Source organism: Oryctolagus cuniculus, chromosome 18, assembly GCF_964237555.1.
Source record: "Oryctolagus cuniculus chromosome 18, mOryCun1.1, whole genome shotgun sequence".
NCBI lineage: Eukaryota > Metazoa > Chordata > Mammalia > Lagomorpha > Leporidae > Oryctolagus > Oryctolagus cuniculus.
Window position 1 is genome coordinate 2,526,326 of NC_091449.1, and position 21,731 is coordinate 2,548,056.

The 21,731-nt window shown below is 43.1% G+C and overlaps 1 protein-coding gene across 19 annotated transcripts in view; it reads right to left on the bottom strand.

The window, feature by feature from the left end:
* The window catches only part of LOC100345548 (zinc finger protein 470), a 108,116-nt gene that overhangs the window by 62,797 nt on the left and 23,588 nt on the right, over positions 1 to 21,731 (bottom strand). For 2 of the 19 annotated variants that reach the window (XM_070063409.1, XM_070063408.1), the window contains one exon: positions 17,300 to 21,643. In XM_070063409.1, the coding sequence (XP_069919510.1) occupies positions 19,944 to 21,643 (1,700 nt within the window). In that variant the 3' untranslated portion in view covers positions 17,300 to 19,943. Of the gene's footprint in view, positions 1 to 117; positions 214 to 364; positions 492 to 3,224; positions 3,981 to 4,637; positions 4,730 to 7,544; positions 7,647 to 7,986; positions 21,644 to 21,731 lie in introns of those variants that run through there. The other 17 variants (XM_051837147.2, XM_070063415.1, XM_070063416.1 and 14 more) reach the window with 17 other exon arrangements.

Consider the following 21,731-nt stretch of genomic DNA (forward strand, 5'->3'; position numbering starts at 1 on the left):
AGCTGGTGGCTTAACCCACTACGCTGTAACGCCAGCCCTGAGAGGTTTTCCGAAAAACATCAGAGAGAAGAAACATCTTGAGCATGGTTCTCCCAGACCTAGTTGTCCTGCACTCACCTGGGTACAGGCCTCTCGTCATGTCTCCTTTTACCACCCAAGGCTCTTTCTCTTGCTCCAGGAGGGAGATCATATCTGGTTTGGAAATGCAGAGACCTGCATATAAGAAAAGACAGGTAAACTGGTGATGCTGCAGGTATTCCAGAGCTATGACTGATTCCAGGTGGCTTTGACGGGAGAGGGGTATTTTAGGGAAATGCCAAGAGCACTGAGTCAAGGGGAGGCAAAAGGACGATTATATTCTTACCCACTGAAACGAGGTTCCTGTAGTTCTCCAACATCACCTTCCTGTACAAACTCCTCTGGGCAAGGTTCAGCCACTGCCACTCATCTTCAGAGAAATCTATGGCCACATCTGTGAAAGTCACGGAACCCTAAATTGATACAAATAGAACTGTGTTCAGTCAATGCTCATGCCCTTATGTGGCTCAAGGTTAAAGGTTATGCTACTCTCACTTTGGGATAGAAACACTCTGAGTAATCGCACCAAGTGTCCAGAGGGTTCGGGTCAGTTAGTTAGGAGTTTTCTGTCCAGTTATCTTGTACATAGTATAAAAAAAGAAGAGAGACACTCTCCAGTCTTCAAATATTTACAATTCAATGGCTGTAATAATACATTACCACATGAAAAATAACGTTGATATGTTCAAAACAACTTAACTGGGGCTGGCACTGTGGCATAGCAAGTAAAGCCGCTGCCTGCAGTGCCAGCATCCCATGTGGGCACTGGTTTGAGTTCCAGCTGCTCCACTTCTGATCTAGTTCTCTGCTATGGCTTGGGAAAGCAGTGGAAGATGGCCCAAGTCCTCGGGCCCCTGCACCCATGTGGGGACCCAGAAGCAGCTCCTGGCTCCTGGCTTTGCATCGGCCCAGCTCAATCTGTTGCAGCCACTTGGGGAGTGAACCAGCGCATGGAAGACTTGTTCTCTCTCTGCAGGTCTTTCAAATAAATAAATCTCAAATAAAAAAATAATCAAGTGCTAAATTATGTTATCTACGTTAGCAGCTGGATCACTGTTCACATGGACAAATAAGAGTTCGGGAACTCTAATGGAAAGTTACAAGGAAGGATGCTGACCTGATGAACACAATTTCAAACTCCATGATATTTTCTAAGAAATCTTAATGCTCTTTACAATGAGCACTGTGTCTAAAAAAAATAAAAGAAAAAATACCTAGCAATATGTTTTCTTTTTATATAAAAATATATTTATGTTAGGAGAGAATTACTTGTTTGGAACATTTTTTGATAACCTGCTGAGAAGTATCAGGAGAGATCATGTGATATGAGCACATGTCAGGAAACCTGTGTTTTGTTACATGGGCTGCATTTCCTAACCAATCAGCAAGGTGATGGCATTCATCCATTCCACAGTCACTTATATCAAAACCTAAGTAAAAGAGTTTTAAATCATACCAGACTTGAATGAAACTTGGAAAAAGGTCAGGTTAATCCAAATAATTCTGACTGTGATACTGACTACCCAGGTAGTTGTGGCCTAGTTAATTAAATCCCTTGTACGGCACTCTACTTTCTCTTCTAGTTTTGTGACTATAAGATATAACTGTCAAATATTTTGGTATTATTCCATAGGGCTCCAAGTCTCTAATCTTTTTTCTCTGTTGTTTGTAATAGATGATTTGTATTTATCTACAAGTTACTAATTCTTTCTTCCGTCAACTCCATTCTCTAATTTAGTCCATCTAGTGAATTTATTTCCATTTTAATATTTTTCATATCTTATTTTCTATTTCTTTGAGGAGAGTGTTCATCTTCCATTAGTTTCACGACTGTTCAATCTTACTTGCTAAAGCATTTTATAATACCTGCTACAAAATCTTTACCAGATTAATCCCAACATTTGTGTCATATCAATATTAGCATCTGTTGTCTTTTCCCCTGTGAATTGAGGTTTTCCTGTTTTTTGTAAGCTGAGTAATTCTGGATTATATCCTTGACATCCTGGATATTGTTATGACTGTGTCTTGTTTAAATTCTATGGAGAATTGGCCGGCGCTGCGGCTCACTAGGCTAATCCTTCACCTAGCGGCGCCGGCACACCGGGTTCTAGTCCCGGTTGGGGCGCCGGATTCTTTCCCGGTTGCCCCTCTTCCAGGCCAGCTCTCTGCTGTGGCCTGGGAAGGCAGTGGAGGATGGCCCAAGTGCTTGGGCCCTGCACCCCATGGGAGACCAGGAGAAGCACCTGGCTCCTGCCTTTGGATCAGCGCGGTGCGCTGGCCGCAGCGCGCCAGCCGTGGCAGCCACTGGAGGGTGAACCAATGGCAAAAGGAAGACCTTTCTCTCTGTCTCTCTCTCTCACTATCCACTCTGCCTGTCAAAAAAAAAAAATTCTATGGAGAACATCAATTTTTTTTTACAGGCTGCTGGTTCCAACCAGTGTTGTGTGGGTTGTGTTTGAACATCAGTTCCATTTTCAAAGCCTTTGAAGTAATACGCTCTGTCCTGATTGTATACCAAGCAGCAGCCAACCTAAGAAGTGGACAGTAGTCTATTCCTTAGTTCACTTCTAAAAGCCTCTGATATTTTATACGTACAACTGTTGTGTGTCAATTTAAGAAAAAGATTATGGTATTATTATCTTTAGGGTCAGACACACACATGAGCAGCTCACAGTAAGCCCAGGAGTTTGTAAACAATTTTAAGTGGTTGATTTCCAAAATCCATCCCTCACTGTCCTTCTATTAGGGTATTAAAAATATTAATACTAAAAATGTTCTGAAATTGTGTAAGTCTGAGAAATTCTAATCCACAAGGAATGAAAAGCCAGGATTTAGTCAAAGAAAATAATCAGAGATGAGGGCAAAATTCAACTAAAAGTATGATCATTTTAACATGCTTGATTAAATAATAGTACATTAACAACAATTTCTTTTGGAACAGCAGGGAGATGACTAAACATATTACTAAATGACTACTAAGTATCATAGTTACTAATATAATTAAATACATTATTAAGCTGATTAAATATTTTATTAATTATATATATAGATATAGATATATAGAACATTCTTTGTCACTTCAATGTCATTTGAAGATTCTCATGACTACAGAGTTAAGTGGGGAGAGAGAAAAAACCTCTACATACTCTGGCCAGAGTGCCATCCATTTTAACTGGACCTGCAGATTTCTTCTACTTCCTTCAAGAAACAATTCGGGAATTAATTATTTTGTGAAGTCCTCCCAATCCTTCTTCCCTGCAACGATATGGTTGTGCGGACTATATCCTGCATAGGGATTCTCTCACCAAGGAGGCAAGAAGGGGCTACAATAGACTCCCACTTGCCAGGTTGTCACACAGCTTCACCAGTCTAGAGGAAGGGCACTTTCTCTTCTAAATCACTGAAAGGAAGCACGAAGACCACGGATGACACATTCCCACAATATTCCACAACTCACCACTACAGGTGGAGAGAAATACAGGCAGAGCACACTCATCACATTGTACAATTATTTGCTGCCTTTTCATTTCTCTAACAGGTTGTAAGCTCTCTGATAGTCAAGGCTGGGACTTAAGAACCAGGTAATAGCGGTTCTCAAATCTCCTCCAAAGAATCCTGCTCTGTCAGATGCCTATGAAAAGACTAAGCACAGGGACAGATGCAGATTGTGTCCCTTCCTCAGTGAAAAATAAACATCAAGGGGCTGGCACTGTGGCACAGAGGGTAAAGCCGCTGCCCGCAGTGCCAGCATCCCATATGGGCGCCAGTTCGAGTTCCGGCTGTTCTACTTTTGATCCAGCTCTCTGCTATGGCCTGGGAAAGCAGCAGAGGATGGCCCAAGTCCTTGGGTCCCTGCATCTGCCTGGGAGACCCAGAAAAGCTCCTGGCTTTGGAATGGATCAGCCCAGCTCTAGCCATTGTGGCCATTTGGGGAGTGAACCAGCAGATAGAAGATTTCTCTCTTCCTCTCTGCCTTTGCGTAACTCTGCCTTTCAAATAAATGAATAAAATCTTTTTAAAAAATAAATAAATAAGTACCAGTGCTGTGGCATAGCGGGTAAAGCCGCTGTCTGCAGTGCCAGCATCCTATATTGGTGCCATTTCAAGTCCCTGGCTGCTCTACTTCCGATCCAGCTCTCTGCTATGGCCTGGGAAGGTAGTGGAAGATGGCCCAAGACCTTGAGCTCCTGCACCCACGTGGGAGACCCGGAAGAAGCTCCTGGCTTCAGATTGACGCAGCTCTGGCCATTGCATCCACATGGGGAGTGAACCAGTGGATGGAAGACCTCTCTCTGCCTCTGCCTCCCCATAACTCTGCCTTTCAAATAAATAAATAAATCTTTAAAAAATAAATAAATATCAGGTAGGGAGAAGGGACATCTGAAAAGGCACTGGCTGGCTAAGTCTATTCCTGTGGCTCCATCATTCATCAGAAATGGAAGAACTCAAAAACAGCCATACTATGGAACTCTTACGTCGTTTTCAGATGGGAACAAATACTATCAAATCTTGGAATGGGAGAGATCATACTTTAGAGACGAGAGAGCACTCTGATTTACCGGGGTCATGGCTTTAAGAAGTTCAGCTCCTGCCTTTTTTACCTCTTCTTGACTTTTCATCTGGAGAAGGGCTTCACTGTGAGAGGGCAGAGCTGGCGGAGGAGAAAAGAATACGGAGAGACTGAGTAGCTCTAATAATCACAGCACAGAAACACTCGCTGCCCTTCAGCTTCTGCACCCCCACCCCCACCCCTATCCCACCCTACCGCCCTCCCAGACGCACGTCCAGGCACTTGTTCTGAGACTGTAATTACAACTGGGGGTTCCTTGTGTTCTGAACACTTTCTCTCTTGCTCTCCTTTTCTCTCTCAAACCCACACATTCATTACTAACAAAGATACCAGAGGGGCTTTCCAAAAGCTCAAGGAAGATGCAGGTTGTGAAAAAAAAATCACCTGGATTCATTTTTTGCACCAAATAAACTCACAGCACCTCATATGTTTGAACAAGATCTAGTCTGAGGCACTAAGAAGGATGAGGCCTCACTTTACAAACAGTCCCTTTGACAGCAACATACATTTTACTAAAGTTGAAGCAAGAACAAGTATCTAATTTATAGTGAAGCTTGGGTGGGAAAATGCTAAAACACTGATACTTAAGGAAATGTTTATGGAGATAGTGGTCCAAAGAAATCAGCACTTACAAACAGGCACCTCATTTTAAAAAGGGACCAGAAGATGCTGAAGGCAAAGCCTCTAGCAATATACCATCCACATCAACTTGCACAAAAAAATTAACCCTGTGTCCTACCTGCAGACGACTGATGACTGACTGCAGAGACAACAGCCAATACCACAACTGGTTCAAAATACTGACTGAAAAATTAAAGTTGAGCCAATTTGCTGCTTGATGGATGCCAAAATTGTTGCACCCAGATCAGCTACAGTTGCATCCAGAACAGTTATAGAAAAGAGCAAACCTTTCAATGGAAGTCTGTTATTTTTATAATCTTTTTTTAAAATTTGATAAGCAAACACACACACTTTGGGGTGGGGTGAGAGAGGGAGAGAGAAAGAGGGGAAAAGGGAGAGAGACACACACACGCAGAGTTCCCGTCTGCTGGTTCATTTTCCAAATGCTCACAATGGCTGGGACTGGGCCACGGCCGATGCTGGGAATAGGAACTCAATCCAGGTCTCTCACATTGGTGGCAAGGATCCAACTACCTCAGCCAGGGTGTGCAGTGGCAAGAGCTGGCATCAGGAACTGGAGTGGGGACTGAACCCGGGCATTTATGGGCCATGGGCACCTTAACTGCCAGGCCAAATGCCCATCATTCAATAGAAATTTTAAACAAGCACATTCAAGATCCTAAAGCGTTTCTCCAAAAAAATTATGAGATAAACCGTGGCTGTAGCAGTATGATCCTGATGACAAACCGTAATAAAAGCAATGGCTATCAAGAAGCAGAAGAGGTCTAGCCAAAGCAGAAGCGGACCAGTCAAGGGCAAAGGCCACAGCAACATTTTTTTGGGATTTTCAAGACCTTTTGCTTGCTGACTTCCCTGAGGGCCAAAGTATGGTAACATCTGCTTATTTTTCCAAAGTTAGTCAAATATCCAAGACAGCTTAATCAGAGTTCTCCATCACAATATTACTGTTGGTTCCCCTCATCAAGCAAGGGCAATTTTGCAAGAGTTCCAATGGGAAATCACTAGGAATTTACCATACATTCTTGATTTGGGTCCTTCTAATTTCTTTTTGTCCCCTAATCTTAAAAATCTTTAAAAGGCTGCCATTTTTCTTCAGTTACTAATGCAAAAATGACTGCATTAGTAGAAGAAGGCCCAATTCTTTAGGCCCCTGCACCCACGTGGGAGACCTGGAAGAAGCTCCTGTTTTCTGGTTTCAGACCAACACAGCTCCGGCTGTTGCAGCCATCTGGGGAGTGAACCAGCAGATGAACGACCTCTCTCTCTCTCTCTGCCTTCTGTAACTCTGCCTTTCAAATAAAATAAATAAATCTTTAAAAAAAATGACTGCATTGACATGTATACATTCCCAGGACCCTAAGTTCTTTAGGGATGGATTTTTTTTTAAGATTATTATTTATTTGAAAGAGTTAGAGAGAGAGAGAGAGACAGAGATCTTCCAGCAACTGGTTCACTCTCTAGATGGCTGCAATGGCCAGCACTGAGCCAGGCTGATGCCAGAAGCCAGGAGCTTCATGTGGGTGGCAGGGGCCCAAACACTTGGGCCATCTTCTGTTGCTTTTCCCAGGCTGTTGGCAGGGAGGTGGGTCAGAAGTGGAGCACATGCGAGGCCTGGAAGCTCCTGGCTCCTGGCATCCATCTGGCCCAGCCCTAGCCCTGTGGCCATGCAGGGAGTAGACCAGCAGATGGAAGATCTCTCTGTATGTCTCTCCCTTTCTCTGGAAGCGTGCTTTTCAAATAAATAAAAATAAATCTTAAAAAAAAAAAAAAAAAAAAAAAAAAAAAAAAAAAACCCTACCACCTTGGGCACTGGTTTAGGGGATTAAAAAAGACAGCCAGCAGAGAGGGGCACTCTGGATCCGCCTGTCCTGGATCTGAACCCTTGCTCTTCCATTTACTAGCGGGTATCCTCTCAGACCGTAAAAGGGAGATGAGGGAGCTCCTAACTCACAACGTTGTCAGGTTCAGTGCTAATACTCCCAAAAGGCGTTAGAACTGCGTCTGGCACATAGCAGGCACGCCTTAAACATTAGCTATTATGATTGCGTGCAGTAAGACAAGCAAACAATGTTTATGGGCAGCAAGTCTTTCCCCTCTTTAATGATTGAGGAGCGGGGGAGGCAAGGGGACAGAGCTGCGGAGGAGAGATGTTGGAAGAGTGAGAACATTTTCTTCCATTGACAAGCAGGTGACTGAGCTATGGAAAGACTAGAATCCCTCAGCATTTCTCAAGGAAGCCGTGCGCCGTGCCTACCTCTTCAAAATGCTGAGGTCCTTCGAAGAGCAGCAAAGCACCCGGAGGTCACGTCCTATGTCCTAAGAGGACAGTATCCTCTCGATCGGGTGATACCCAGAGCTGGAGGGGCCGGGGGGGTGGGGTGGGGGTGGAGTGGAGGAGACACGGGTTATGGACTCTGGGCAAGTGCAGACCCCTTACTAAGTCCCCGTGGTCTCCGCCCCTCCAGGCAGCCCCCGCCCCCGCCCTCCTCACTGGACCAGGGCTCCAGGGGTTCGGCCCCCACCGGGCACCCGCAGAGGACGGGGCGGGGGGTCTCCTGCAGGAGCGCTTCCAGCTCCGTCACGTCCGTTTCGCTCGTTCCCGTGCACACCGTCCCGCACACGCTCCCACGCACAGCCACAGGCGCACACGCCCCTGCCCGCGCCGCCCACACCGGCCCCTGCTCCCAGTCCCACACCCTCACGTTCGCACACGACCCGTCCCGCAGTCGCCAAGTCCCTCGGGCGCCCTCACGCCCGCCCCCCGCGAGCCCTCAGCACCTCCTCGGGTCCCCACGGGACGAGCCCGGGTCCCGCCCTCACTCCGACTTCCGTCCCTGCCGGAAGTGAGTGTGCCCGCCGCAAGGGGCCCTGGGAAGTGTGGTTCCCCGACAGAGGCGGGGCTTCCGGAAGTCGGTCGCCGCCTTCTTCCCCACGGTGGGTGTCTGGATCACCCGGGCGGGCCCCAGAAGTACACGCCGCCCTCATGACCGAGCCGCGCTCTCGAGCCTTCCAGCGACCTGTGTGCAGGCTCTGCAGGACGAGCCCGGGATCGCAGCCTGGGGAGGGCCAGCGTCCAGACGCGGTGGGCGGGCGGGCGGCCTGAGGAGACTGACTTGCCCGATGTGTGCACTTGCGGACTGGATTCGTGGCCTGTTTTATTTCAAGCCTACCAGATACCACTGTGACATAATCTACCCTCCCCCCGCTAGAATGAGAGTTCAGTCAGATCCTGCTTCGGCCCACACAGCTTCATCCGGTCTTGTTCGGGATTATAATTTCGAGGACCAAGGAGTATTGAGCACAAAGTGGGTGCTCAGTTAAAAAAAAATTAAACATTAGCAGCCTCAGATGACACAGCGGATTGTATTATGGGCTAAACGGGTCTTCTCAACTCGCAGGCAAGATATGGAGCCTCTGGAGGGTAGGTGGGTTTAGATTAGGTCACGGGTGGGACCCCCGAGGTGGGATTACTGCCCTTAGAGACGAGGGAGTGGACATCGCCCAGCTGGCGCTCCAGCAAGGGAAGACCACCTGAGCACACCGAATGGACGTCTGCGGGCCGCGCAGGGGACCTTCCTAAGAACTGATCTACCGGCCCAGTGATTCTTTCTTTAAAAAATGTATGTATTTATTTGAAAGTCAGGGTTACACACAGAGAGAAGGAGAAGCAGAGAGGGAGGGAAGAAGGGAGGGGGAGAGGGAGGGGGGAGAGAGAGAGAGAGAGGTGTCTTCTGTCCGCTGGTTCACCCCCCGATTGATGGCAACGGCTGGAGCTTCGCCGATCCTAAGCCAGGAGCCAGGAGCTTCTTCCAGGTCTCCCACGTGGGTGCAGGGGCCCAAGCGCTTGGGCCATCTCCTACTGCTTTCCCAGGCCACAGCAGAGAGCAGGATTGGAAGCAGAGCAGCCGGGACTCCAACTGGCGCCAGCTTTAGCCTACACCACAGCGCCGCGCCCTCCCCCACTTCTTTGACCTGGCAGTCTCTGGAACCGTGAGAAATAAGCCTCCTGTTGAAGCTCCCGGTGTGTGGCAATGTGTTACAGCAGCCCCAGCTGATCAAGACACAGGATCACAGATGCTGGTCCACGGCACCTCAGCATACCCTCCCACACAGGGTCACCCGTATATGCCGGCCTTCCTGGATCCAAGATCAAGACACAGGATCACGGATGCTGGTCCACCGCACATTACCCCAGCATACCCTCCCACACAGAGTCACCCGTATATGCTGGCCTTCCTGGATCCAATTGCCTTCACACTGACAGACTTCACAATGAAGCCAGTTCTAGCTGTTAAGATGCTTTCCTAGGGAATTGCAAATGGCATCTTATACTTTTTAAACAGTGTGTGCAGATTTGAGTTGTTTTAACTCTGACATCTAAAGCACTTGGAAACCTTCACTTCCATTCTCACAAACTTAAAATCATTCAACAAACTTACCATCAATGTATCTTAAATGTATCATACTACTGAGAACAGGAAGGAACATAGCCACTCTGTAATCCAGAGACAGGCAAATACAAAAAATCACAGCCAAGATCGGCTTACCTGAAGTAGAAGCTGGCAGGAATTTTAATCAGTAATTTTGATGAATTATTAGAGGCTTAGTGTGGACTCACTTGTGAGTTAACTCCTGGGGCCTAGTCTTAGAGGTGTCCCCACACGTCCACACATTTTGCTTCCAGAACCATCAGGTTCTCACAGTGAAGACTGGGGGAAATATCTCCATAAGTTTCGGCCAAGGGGAAGGGAACAGTAACCATTTTAAGGTACACACAGAAAATTCTCCATAATAAATGCCTGCATTCAAGGAAAATTTACTGGAGTCTCACTGGACCTGAGAGAAAGGCAACAGGCCAGCTACAGCCCTTCTAGTTTGTCTCAGTAAGGGTAGGACAGAGAAAGGCTAAGCCACTTGAAAAGGAGAGTTGATAGTAAGATTATAGAACACTTCCTCTCTGACAACCTCACTACCACACCAATGGGCTCTGGGGTAATAACAACTTGGATTACATCTGGGAAGCTGCAAGACACAAGACTGTTTAATAACCGTAGATATTTTATGAGCAAATAGAAAACAAGAAGGCCAAGACCCCAGCCAAAAAGTAATGTCAAAGAGAAAATGCTGACTATCCCCGTTTTACATTTCTGTCACATTTAGTGTATTTTAGTGATTTCTCAAGAAATTATAATATGCATCTTTAACTTTTCAATGTATTTGAAGTTAACATTGTATATCTTTCACATGAAATGTAAGCATACTGCCTCCATACAGTTCTATTTAAGCTATGGTTAATGTAAAACAGATACGTCAATGTCATCTATACACACTATAAATTCCACAATACCACAACCTGTTGTAATTTTGACTATGTTCATGTTTTAAACAGGCTGTAAAAAACTGAGAGAATAAATATTAACTTTTTATATTTACTTACATACTTAGCATTTCTAGTGCTCTTCATTCCTTCCTGAAGATCTGAGGTGTAACTTAATAATTACCACAAGTCTGAGGAACTTCCTTTTAACACTTCTTTGTCATGTAGCTTGCTAACAACAAATTCATCCCTCTTGTTTACCTAAAAATGTCTTTATTTTACTTTCACTGTTGAAGGATGTTCTCTCTGGATGTAGAATTCCAGGTTATAACGTTTTTTAACCCACCAGTATATTGAAAAACAAACCAACTTGCAATTCCACTGTCCTCTGTGATAATGAAAAGCCAGTCATAACCCATATCATTTGATCCTGTTTTTAATACATCATTTTTCTTTGGCTATTTTCAAGGTCTTCATTTTATCTTTGGGTTTAAGCAGACTCATAATGATGTGCCCAGGTATAGTTTTGCTATTTACCTTGCTTGGGGTTTTATGATATTTTTTAATGTGGAAAAAAATACTTTTCATTAAAATTGGGAAATTTCTGGATATTATTCAAACATGTTTTGTAGTCTCTTTCCCTCTCCTTTTATAACTCCAATTACTTGTGTGCTAGATCTTTTGGCATTATCATAAATCACATTCAATCCTTCCAATTTCTTTCAATCTTTTCTCTCTTACCAATCAGATAATTTCTATTTATTTATATTCAACTTCATTGAATCTTCTGCGATATCCAATTTGCTATAAAAACTTATCTAGTGAAGTTCTATTTTTAGATATTGTATCTGTTTTAGAATTTCCACTTCAACTGATTTATTCGTTTGCTGAAATTCTCATCTGCTCATATTTTGATAGCATATATTCCTTTACATCATTCAGAATAGTTATAGCAGGGGGGCTTTATCAGTCTTGTTGCTAATTCCAATATTTTTCTCAGGACTGGTCTTGATTGTCTTTTTTCCCTTGATTATAGCTTATGTTTTCTTATTTTAACATATCTAACAATCTTTAACACACAAATGGATTTTTTATTATACAAATACATTGTAGAGACTCTGTTTTGCTCCTCTGAGGACAGATGTTAATTTTAATGAGCAGTTTATTTGGTTGAATTCAGTCTCCAAACTGTACCTCCCTGAGGCAGGTAGTGCTGAAACATTTACTCAGTTCTCTCAACCTTTGCAGGGATGCTTGGAGTCCACCCCAAGCATCTCTGTATGCACACAGAAGGGATTATCCCAAAATTTTAGAAATTAGGTGCTGTGAAGGCTTAAAGAATAGTGAGAAAAGTTGTATTAGAAACTTGAGGAAAGGGAGTCCTTGTTATGTGCCCAAAGTTTAGCAAGCCTATTAAGTTAACATGGGAAGAAGAAACAAATGGGTTATCTAGCTAGGGAGATTTTCAAGCAATGCGTTGCATGTACTGCATTTTGCTCCCTTATCGTTGCTTACAGAAATATGAAAGAGAAGAGAGATAAAATGCGGGAAGGCCTGTTAACAAGAGCCCAAGACATTAGGGTTTTGAAATTTCTCAGCCCCAGTAGAGCACAAAGAATGCTGATGTCAAGAAATGGCTTCTGGGCCGGTGCCATGGCTCACTAGGCTAATCCTCCACCTAGCGGCGCCAGCACACCGGGTTCTAGTCCCGGTCAGGGCGCTGGATTCTTTCCCGGTTGCCCCTCTTCCAGGCCAGCTCTCTGCTGTGGCCTGGGAAGGCAGTGGAGGATGGCCCAAATGCTTGGGCCCAGCACCCCATGGGAGACCAGGAGGAAGCACCTGGCTCCTGCCTTTGGATCAGCGTGGTGCGCCGGCCACAGTGCACGAGCCGCGGTGGCCATTGGAGGGTGAATCAACGGCAAAGAAAGACCTTTCTCTCTGTCTCTCTCTCACTGTCCACTCTGCCTGTCAAAAAAAAAAAAAAAAAAGGAATGGCTTCCAAGCAAAGATAAAATCCAGAAGTACTACTGGGCAAAGTAAGACAGAGAAAACTAAGGATAGGACTGCAAACTCCTGCTAGAACCTCAGAAAGAGCAAAGACAATGTCTCAGCGTACCACTTCCACTTAATGACACACAAGCTTTGTAGAGATTACGGGGAACCCTCACAGATACTGTTGTTCAAATAATTAAGCCTCTACTCAACTCATCTCAAAGATATCGATGGCTTTGGGTTTTACCCAATGCCATGAACTCAAGAGATACACATGAAGCCCACAAAGTTTTCAAGAAAATCAGGTTAGCTTAAACACTGCCAATCTGGAGTGGAAAGGGCAGAGACAATATAAAATGAAGAGAGACCATGAGATTCCCAAAAGTTTAGTATCAGAAAACTACTGAGCTGCAAACATATTTTATGAAAGAAAAAAAAAAGGATGATTCAGAGGACAGAACCAAGAGTACAGAGGATAGAAAACCATTCATGCCGGCGCCGCGGCTCGCTAGGCTAATCCTCCGCCTTGCGGTGTTGGCACACCAGGTTCTAGTCCTGGTCAGGGCACCAGATTCTGTCCTGGTTGCCCCTCTTCCAGGCCAGCTCTCTGCTGTGGCCAGGGAAGGCAGTGGAGGATGGCCCAGGTGCTTGGGCCCTGCACCCCATGGGAGACCAGGAGAAGCACCTGGCTCCTGCCATCGGATCAGCGTGGTGCGCCGGCCACAGCACGCCGGCAGCGGCAGCCATTGGAGGGTGAACCAAGGGCAAAGGAAGACCTTTCTCTCTGTCTCTCTCACTGTCCACTCTGCCTGTCAAAAAAAAAAAAAAAAAAAAAGAAAGAAAACCACTCACAGGCCTGAGACCTAGCTAAGGACCTTCCAAACACTGGGACATATTTCAGAACTGCTGTGGATCAGTTATTCCATTATGCTGGCAGAGGGCATATGGGGAGAAATAACTTGTTTTTTATTTTCAAAGGTCTGCAGACAGAAAAACAATACCTTGTGCGCCTTATCAGTACCTGGACCTATTTTAGATGACACAGTTTTTTTTTGTTTTTACCTAATACTTTAGTAAAGTGAAACTCTGGGAAAGGCCTTGGAATTGGGGATGTATATTTGCATGTTTTAAAGGAAATGAACTTTGGGAGGCCAGAGGCCAAATTATGGTAGGCCACCAGTAAGATGGTTACCAAAGATCCCTGCCAGGGCCAGCGCTGTGGCATAGCGGGTAAAACCGCTGCCTGCAGTGCCGGCATCTCATATGGGCGCTGGTTCAAGTCCCAAATGCTCCACTTCCCATCCAGCTCTCTGCTATGCCCTGGGAAAGCAGTAGAAGATGGACCAAGTCCTTGGGCCCCTGCATCTACATGGGAGACCCAGAGGAAGCTCCTGGCTTCCGATCGGCGCAGCTCCAGCAGTTGTGGCCAACTGGGGAATGAACTGGTGGATGGAAGATCTCTCTCTCTGCCTCTCCTTCTCTTTCTGTGTAACTCTCTGACTTTCAAATAAATAAATAAATAAATAAATCTATCTATCTTTAAAAAAAATCCCTGCCTCCTGTTGTTCATGCCCTTTTGCAATTCTCTCCCTTTCAAAGTAGTCAGGACCTAATTAAATACAAAGACAGGGGATGTCATGACTAACACAAGGTTACAAGGCTCCAAGTTCCCATCACGGGCAAGGAAGTCCCTTGCCATCTTTGAGCTGCCCTATAGAGAGGCCCACATGGAAGAAACTGATGTGTCCAGCCAAAGGCCTGTCAGGAATTACAACTTGCCAACAGTTACACCAAAACTTGATTGCAGCCTGTGAGAGACCCTGAGCCAAAGGCAACCAGTTAAGCCATACTTCAGAATTCCTTATCCAAAGAAAACTTGAAATAAACAACTATCTGTTTTAAGCTCCTGCATTTTGCATAAATTGTCACACAACAATAGAAGAATAACCCAAAGCTCCTACTTTATGACTCAACAACTTAAAATGGGGATTCTATCCACAGTCAAAAATGCCACTGATGAGAATTATAGTAGCTGATATTACAATTAAAATCCAGTATCAATGCCTTTAAATAATATGTTTATTTCTCACTCACTCAATCCATTGCTGGCATTTCTGGATGACTGGAAGCTTTCCTTCAAATAGCAGTTTAGAGACTCAAGACTTCTTCCATCTTTCAGCTTTGCCATTCCATTCTATTATGATCCTTCTCCCAGTTGGGTCACAATCCTGTTCTTAATAACCAAGCTCCAAATAACGTATCACTTCTATTTACACCGCATCAATGCAAATTAGCCTAGTGGCACAACTGGAAGCAAGGGTGATCAGAAAATGCTGGCTGTGCCTGGGCAGCAATATCCCAGAATCAATTCCAGACAACAGAAAAAGCACAGATTTAGTGATCATCAAGTCATTTATCAAGGATAGAGTTAACACATTATATCCAGGCCCTGGGGAAATAAACAGTGTGGATTTTCAGTCTCAACAGACCTGCTGGAAGGTGCCCTTACATAATTCCTCCATAAGCCCTCACTCTGCATAGACAAGTTTAGGAATCCCAGTGGAAATGTTCAGTGATTTTAATTACAATCATTCAAGAATACCCAGTCCAGGCTGGCACCATGGCTTACTAGGCTAATCCTCCACCTGCAGTGCCAGCACCCCGGGTTCCTGTCCCGGTCGGGGCACCAGATTCTGTCCTGGTTGCTCCTCTTCCAGTCCAGCTCTCTGCTGTGGCCTGGGAAGGCAGTGGAGGATGGCCCAAGTGCTTGGGCCTTGCACCCGCATGGGAGACCAGGAGGAAGCACCTGGCTCCTGGCTTCGGATCAGCACACTGCACTGGCTGCAGCGGCCATTTGGGGGGGTGAACCGACGGAAAGGAAGACCTTTCTGTCTCTCTCTCTCTCTGTCTAAATCTGCCTGTCAAAAACAACAACAACAACAACAACAACAGAATACCCAGTCCAACTACAATTGATTCAAGTCCATGTGAGACTTGGATCCATGCCATGGAGTGTTTTTCATTAAACAAAATGTTAGAGCAGCTTCAATCCTGGGGACTGTTACATACAGTGAAAATATCATAAATCAGTACATTCTGGGGCTTCAGGGGCTTTATTGTGTCTCACTTTCTTCTCATAGTTAACTGCTGCCCTGTAATTTAGCTACTACACATTCCATAGTTTCTACAGAAATCAGATACCCTTTAAAAGTGCATCCAGTCTCGTAAGAAGTCCCAACACCTACAGGATAAGACACTGGGGACATTTTAAAGATATTCATGCTTCTTTTATGTCAAAGGGCCATGGAAAAGCTACAGTGGGGCCCTGCTGGGATCTTGTAAAAATTTAATTCCCAAAACATGTTTTTAAAATGTTGCCTAAGGTTTTGATGGCATAACTGGTAAATATTTCTAGATGAGATCAATCTTCTCCATATCCTGTAATTTAAAACACAGGTTATATTCAATTTTTGTTTTTAGTTAATGGCCAAGCAATAATGGTGAGGGTAAGAAAGGACAATTACATTTTTAGACACAAGGGACTTTTGCGTTAAAAGAAGGAGTCAAAGTTTTCTAAGATCCTTGAATCCTTCCTGACAGCCACATCCGATTACTTAAGAGAAGTGGCAAAGTTGGGAATTCAGTAGGATCACAGCTCAGCAACTAACTGCACCTATCCTTGTGTTTGGTTTTCACCTATTGTAGTCCCATGCTAGTAAGAGTTTTCTTTCTTTTCTTTCTTTTTCTTCTTTTATTTTTTAAGATCTATGTATTTGAAAGAGTTACAAATAAAGAGGGAGAGAAAGATCTTCCATCTGCTGGTTCATTCCTCAGTTGGCCACAACGGCTGGAGCTGTGCTGATCCAAAGCCAGGAGCCAGGAGCTCCTGGATAAAACCCAAAGCCTGGACTTGGTCCAGGCTGCATCAAGTCAAAGCCAGGAGCCTGGAACTATAACCAGTTGGGCCATCTTCCACTGCTTTCCCAGACACTGTAGCAGAGAGCTGGATGGGAAGTGAAGCAGCTGGACTTGAACTGGCACTCAATACAGGATGCCAGCTTCGCAGGCGGCACCATGATGCCAGCCCCACAGATATTGTCATGATTTCAATTTCTTGCTTATGGTCAGAATTTCAAGTGGCCCTAAATTTTAACTATCCAATTTCATTATAAATAGCATATAAACTTTCAGAGGAAGCACTCTACATCACCTTTTGTTTTTGGTGGGAGCTGTATGACCCCTAATGCACAATTGGCATATAGTTCTTCTATAATAAATATCCTTTCATAGTACAAAATAGGATTAAGCATTGCTACCATTCCAAAATGCTGTTTCTTTACAGCTTGGTGGACATGTTCTAGTATGAATATCTGTACTGACAAGCTTTCTTTGGTTGAAAACAAAAGAACCTGACTAACTTAAAATTAGAAATGAAATACTAGAAAAGTACCAAGTAGCAAACTGATTTAAAGAACAGAACAAAACCAGTATATAAGAAAGCAGGAAACACGTCAATGGATTCCCGTGACAAATGCAGAAATCTTTAGGTTGATGCCAAAGCATGATGCAATTCAAACTACTTCCATTTCAGAAGTGACACAGCTGGGCTTCAACCAATCAAAATGAACACGAAAAGCAAACATCCTCATAAAGCTGAATCCTGGTCATACTCCTATCCCTGCATTTCCAATCAAAATACAAAGAATGAAAAAATCTGTTTAATTTAACTGGAGTTACATGGGACTGTCAGTTCATCCAAATATAGAAGAAAAGGAAAGTGCTCACAAAAAGCTAGGAAAAATGGATGTCTTAAAGACAAAAGCAGATTTCAATACATATGCTCATGCACACAGAAAAATACACATTTGATATTAATGTTGACTCCGACTAAAAAATCACTTTACACAAAAGGTTCAGAAAATCACATAATTCATTTCAAACATTGTGGACAACTGTCCACAGATACATATTTGGAGATTAACTTCTTTCTACTAACTGCATAATACAGTGTTGAATAATCACAGTTAAAGTAATCTGCTTGGCAGAATACTAAATTCTTACTTGTAATTAAAACAACTCTGTAACAATTATATATATTTATTCCAATGGGATAAAGTTCCTAGATCTGAAATTACTATTTCAAAAGGAATGCATGTTTATAATGTTGGCAGAACATGCCATATTGTCAGACAAAAATGTAGAAGAAAAATTTACACTGCTAACGATAAATAAGTACTTGTTCCCCCACACTGACACCAGAATTGGATCTTAAAACAAATTTTAGATTTTGAGCCACCAAGAAACCAAGGAAACTTGTTTTAATCGGTATTTTTCTGATCAATGAGGTTCAGAACTTTACAAATCATCCGTATTCATTTGAATTCTTTAGCTGTGACATAACTCTTAATATGCAGTCCCATTCTTCCCCACTGCTTTGCATGTGATATCCCTTTCCCAAAGGGCAAATTCTTTTATGTAAATTGCAAACATTTTCTGTCAGCTGTTGTGGTTTTGGTACTTAACACCAGGTCAGAGATTTTACTTTGCAAGGTCACTTACTCTCTTCTTTTATACTTTTAGAACCCCACATGCTGTTTGAGTAAAGCTTCCTCTTTCCTGTGTTTGCTTTCAACATATTATTTCATAATTAGAGACAGTTAATACAATTTTCCTATATTTTCTGTAAGGTAAAAATGTGCTTCTACTTTTCTTTTTTTTTTTTTTTTTAGTGAAGGGAGGTAGATAACTCCACTGTCTCCCCAACACTAAAATGTCAATACTGTAATACCAAATCTCATATGCAAAGAAAACGTTCAAAAGTTTCCCTGCTATTCTTGTCTAATTACGTTGTTTCAAATAAAACCATCAAAGTAAACATATTCTACTGGGACTCTGGAATAACAATGTACAAACATTAATAGTATTGAGCATTTCTTCTAGAAAAATATCACTTCCCTTTTTGGGCATATTTTGTATCTTTCAATATAGCTTAATAGTCTTCTTTAATCTCTATTTATAAATTATTTTAGTTTGTCTTTTTTTTAATGTCAGAGACTTATTATTACCATAAAACTAGAACTATTTGTATATTCTCCTCTACTCCAGAGCAGAAGTTGGTAAATATTCTATGAACGAATAGTAAATATTACAGGCCACACAGTCTCTGTTGCAACTACTCAACTTTGTCACAGTGGTCTAAACAGTCACAGACAATAGGTAAACAAATGATCATGGCTTTAGCTCAGGAAAGCTCCATTTACAAAACCAGGTAGTAGACAGAATTTGGCCCTGTATCTTTAGTCTGTTGACCTGTGGTCTACAACAGGGAGTGGCAGCATCTTACTGAAAAGGATCAGAGACAGTAGACATTTTTGGCTTCTGGGCCACATGGTCTCTGTCAGAACAGCTCAACTTTGTCATTTTGGCCTGAAAGCAAGATGTAGATGATATGTAAATGAAATGTGTAGCTCTATGTCAATAAAATTTTATTTAAATACACAGAATTAAACTTCATATAATTATGTTGAAAATATTCATTTTTACAACCTTTTGAAAAATTTTTTAAAAAATTACCCATGAACTATACAAGAACAGCTGGTGAGACTTTGGTCATAAGTCAGTTTGTTAACCTAAATCAGTGTACCTCAAAGTTAATGATTCCTCAAAAGTTTAATATAATTTATTCATAAGCCAAGTGACTTCAAAGAGATCAAATCTTGACAACCTTTCTACTTCTTCAGTAGCATGTCAGTAGTTGTAAACCTTACATATTTCTGATTGTTTTAATTCATTTGTCCTAATGGCCTACTCATTTGTGTTCACTAGAGTTTCTAAGACTGCCATCAAATGTATATAGTAAAGCTAAATTTTCTCACCACCAAGTTCACATCAGTTTATATTCATGAAGACCCAATGGAAAGGGCCAACATCAACTCAGTGCTGTGTTATCAAATCTCAAAACAACATGGCAAAACCTTAACAACTACCTCAAAAACTCCAGTTCTTGATCTCAAATCTGGTTTCTCCTTGCCTCACCCTATTACGTCAGTTTTTTAAAAATCAGAGCTGACTATGCTAACTTTTCAATGCTCTAAACAATAGTTTTTTTAAGAGCTAAACTTACTGAACACTTAATATGGCCCAGTAACCATGTTAAGCAAATCTTACACACTAAGCAATTTAAAAGATTTCAACACAGTTTTTTATGAGTGAATTAAATACGATTACATCTAAAAAGTCAGTCTGCCTGCAATATAAGGGACAAAAGTAGAATAAAACAAAAGAGCAGGGAGATCAGTTTCCAAACTATTGGAGTAGTCTGTCTGAAATGATGTGGTCTTCAGACTATGCCGATGGAAGTGAGGATGGATTCCAGAGAAATTTGGGAAACAGATCCACAGAACTTGATGTGGAAGGTAAAGAAGGGCGTGTCGAGGGCTCTGCAGTGTGCATTCGCTGATGGTGAGCAAAGTGCACGGTTTGCCTGAAGGCTCTTCTACTTTTCTTATAGTTGTAGGGTCGTTCTCCAGTATGAACTCTCTTATGCTGATTGAGGTGTCCAATCTGGATGAAGGTTTTCCTACATTCCTTACATTCATACGGTTTCTTTCCAGAATGGATTCTCTGATGCACACTAAGGGACTGGCGATGGCTGAAGGCCTTGCCACATGCACTACATTCATACGGCTTCTCTCCAGTATGACTCCTGCGGTGACAAATAAGGGATGACTTTGTCTTGAAGGCCTTTCCACATTCAATACATTCATAAGGTCTTTGGCCGGTGTGGAGTCTTTGATGTTGAGTACATGATGAGTTATCACCAAAGGCCTTCCCACATTCCATGCATTTATACGGTTTCTCTCCAGTATGTACTCTCTGATGTTGAATGAGGTGTGTGGTCTGGCTGAAGGCTTTACCACACTCCTTACATTCATAGGGTTTCTCTCCTGTATGAGTTTTCTGATGCTGTGCAAGGTGAGCCTTCTGTGTAAATGCTTTACTACAAACCTTACATTCATAGGGCTTCTCTCCAGTATGAATCCTCTGATGAGTGGCAAGCTGTGAACTGATGCTGAAGGACTTCCCACACTCCCCACATTCGAAAGGTTTCTCCCCGGTATGAATCCTTAAATGACTAGCAAGGTGTATATTCTGCCTAAAAGCCTTCCCACACTCTTTACACTTAAAAGGCTTTTCTCCAGAATGTACTCTTTGATGTTGAGTGAGAGACGCATGATGGCTGAAGGCTTTCCTGCAAACATCACATTCATACGGTTTCTCCCCGGTGTGAATCCTCTGATGTACAGTAAGGGATGAGCCATACCTAAAGGACTTGTGACAAACATCACATGTGTAAGGTTTCTCTCCAGTATGAATTCTCCTGTGTTGATTAAGTCCTATATGATCACTGAAGGCTTTCCCACAATCAATGCAGTCAAAAGGTTTCTCCCCAGTGTGATAGTATCTCCAGTGACGGATAAGCGACGTGTTCTGTATAAAAGCCTTCCCACACTCAATGCATTCATAGGGCTTCTTGCCAGTGTGACATCTCTGATGGCGTGCGAAGGAGGAACCATCACTAAAGGCCTTTCCACAGTCATTACATTTATAGGGTTTCTCTCCAGTATGAATTCTCTGGTGAACAGTAAGGGACGAGCTCTGGGTAAAAGTTTTCTTACATTCATTACATTTGAAAAGCTTCTTTCCTGCATAGATTCCTGTTTGTTTTATTACTGCTGAACTTTTTGGGAAAATTTTAATTGAGTCGGGATTGCGAAGTCTCTCTTCTGAATTGTCTAAGTGGAAACACTTTCCAGATTTGTTATACACACTCTCCTTAGAGTGGGTTTTGTTAGGAGTAATGGTCTCTTGCCTGAACTGTGTCTCTTGACTTACTAACATCTTTCCAAACACACACTCAGAATCCCAGTGTTCTCTGAAATTGGAACATTCAAGTTTAGTGTGTGAAGTTCTGTCCGTTATCCTTTCAGCACATGAGTCTTGCTTTGGAAATAATTCCTGAGTCTCCTTTACAGATTGTTGGCCTGAAACACATCAAGAAAACAGGTATTTCCTTTATCATTTGTTAGGGGAAAAAAGGCATCTGATAAAAGGAAAGTTGATGAATTAATT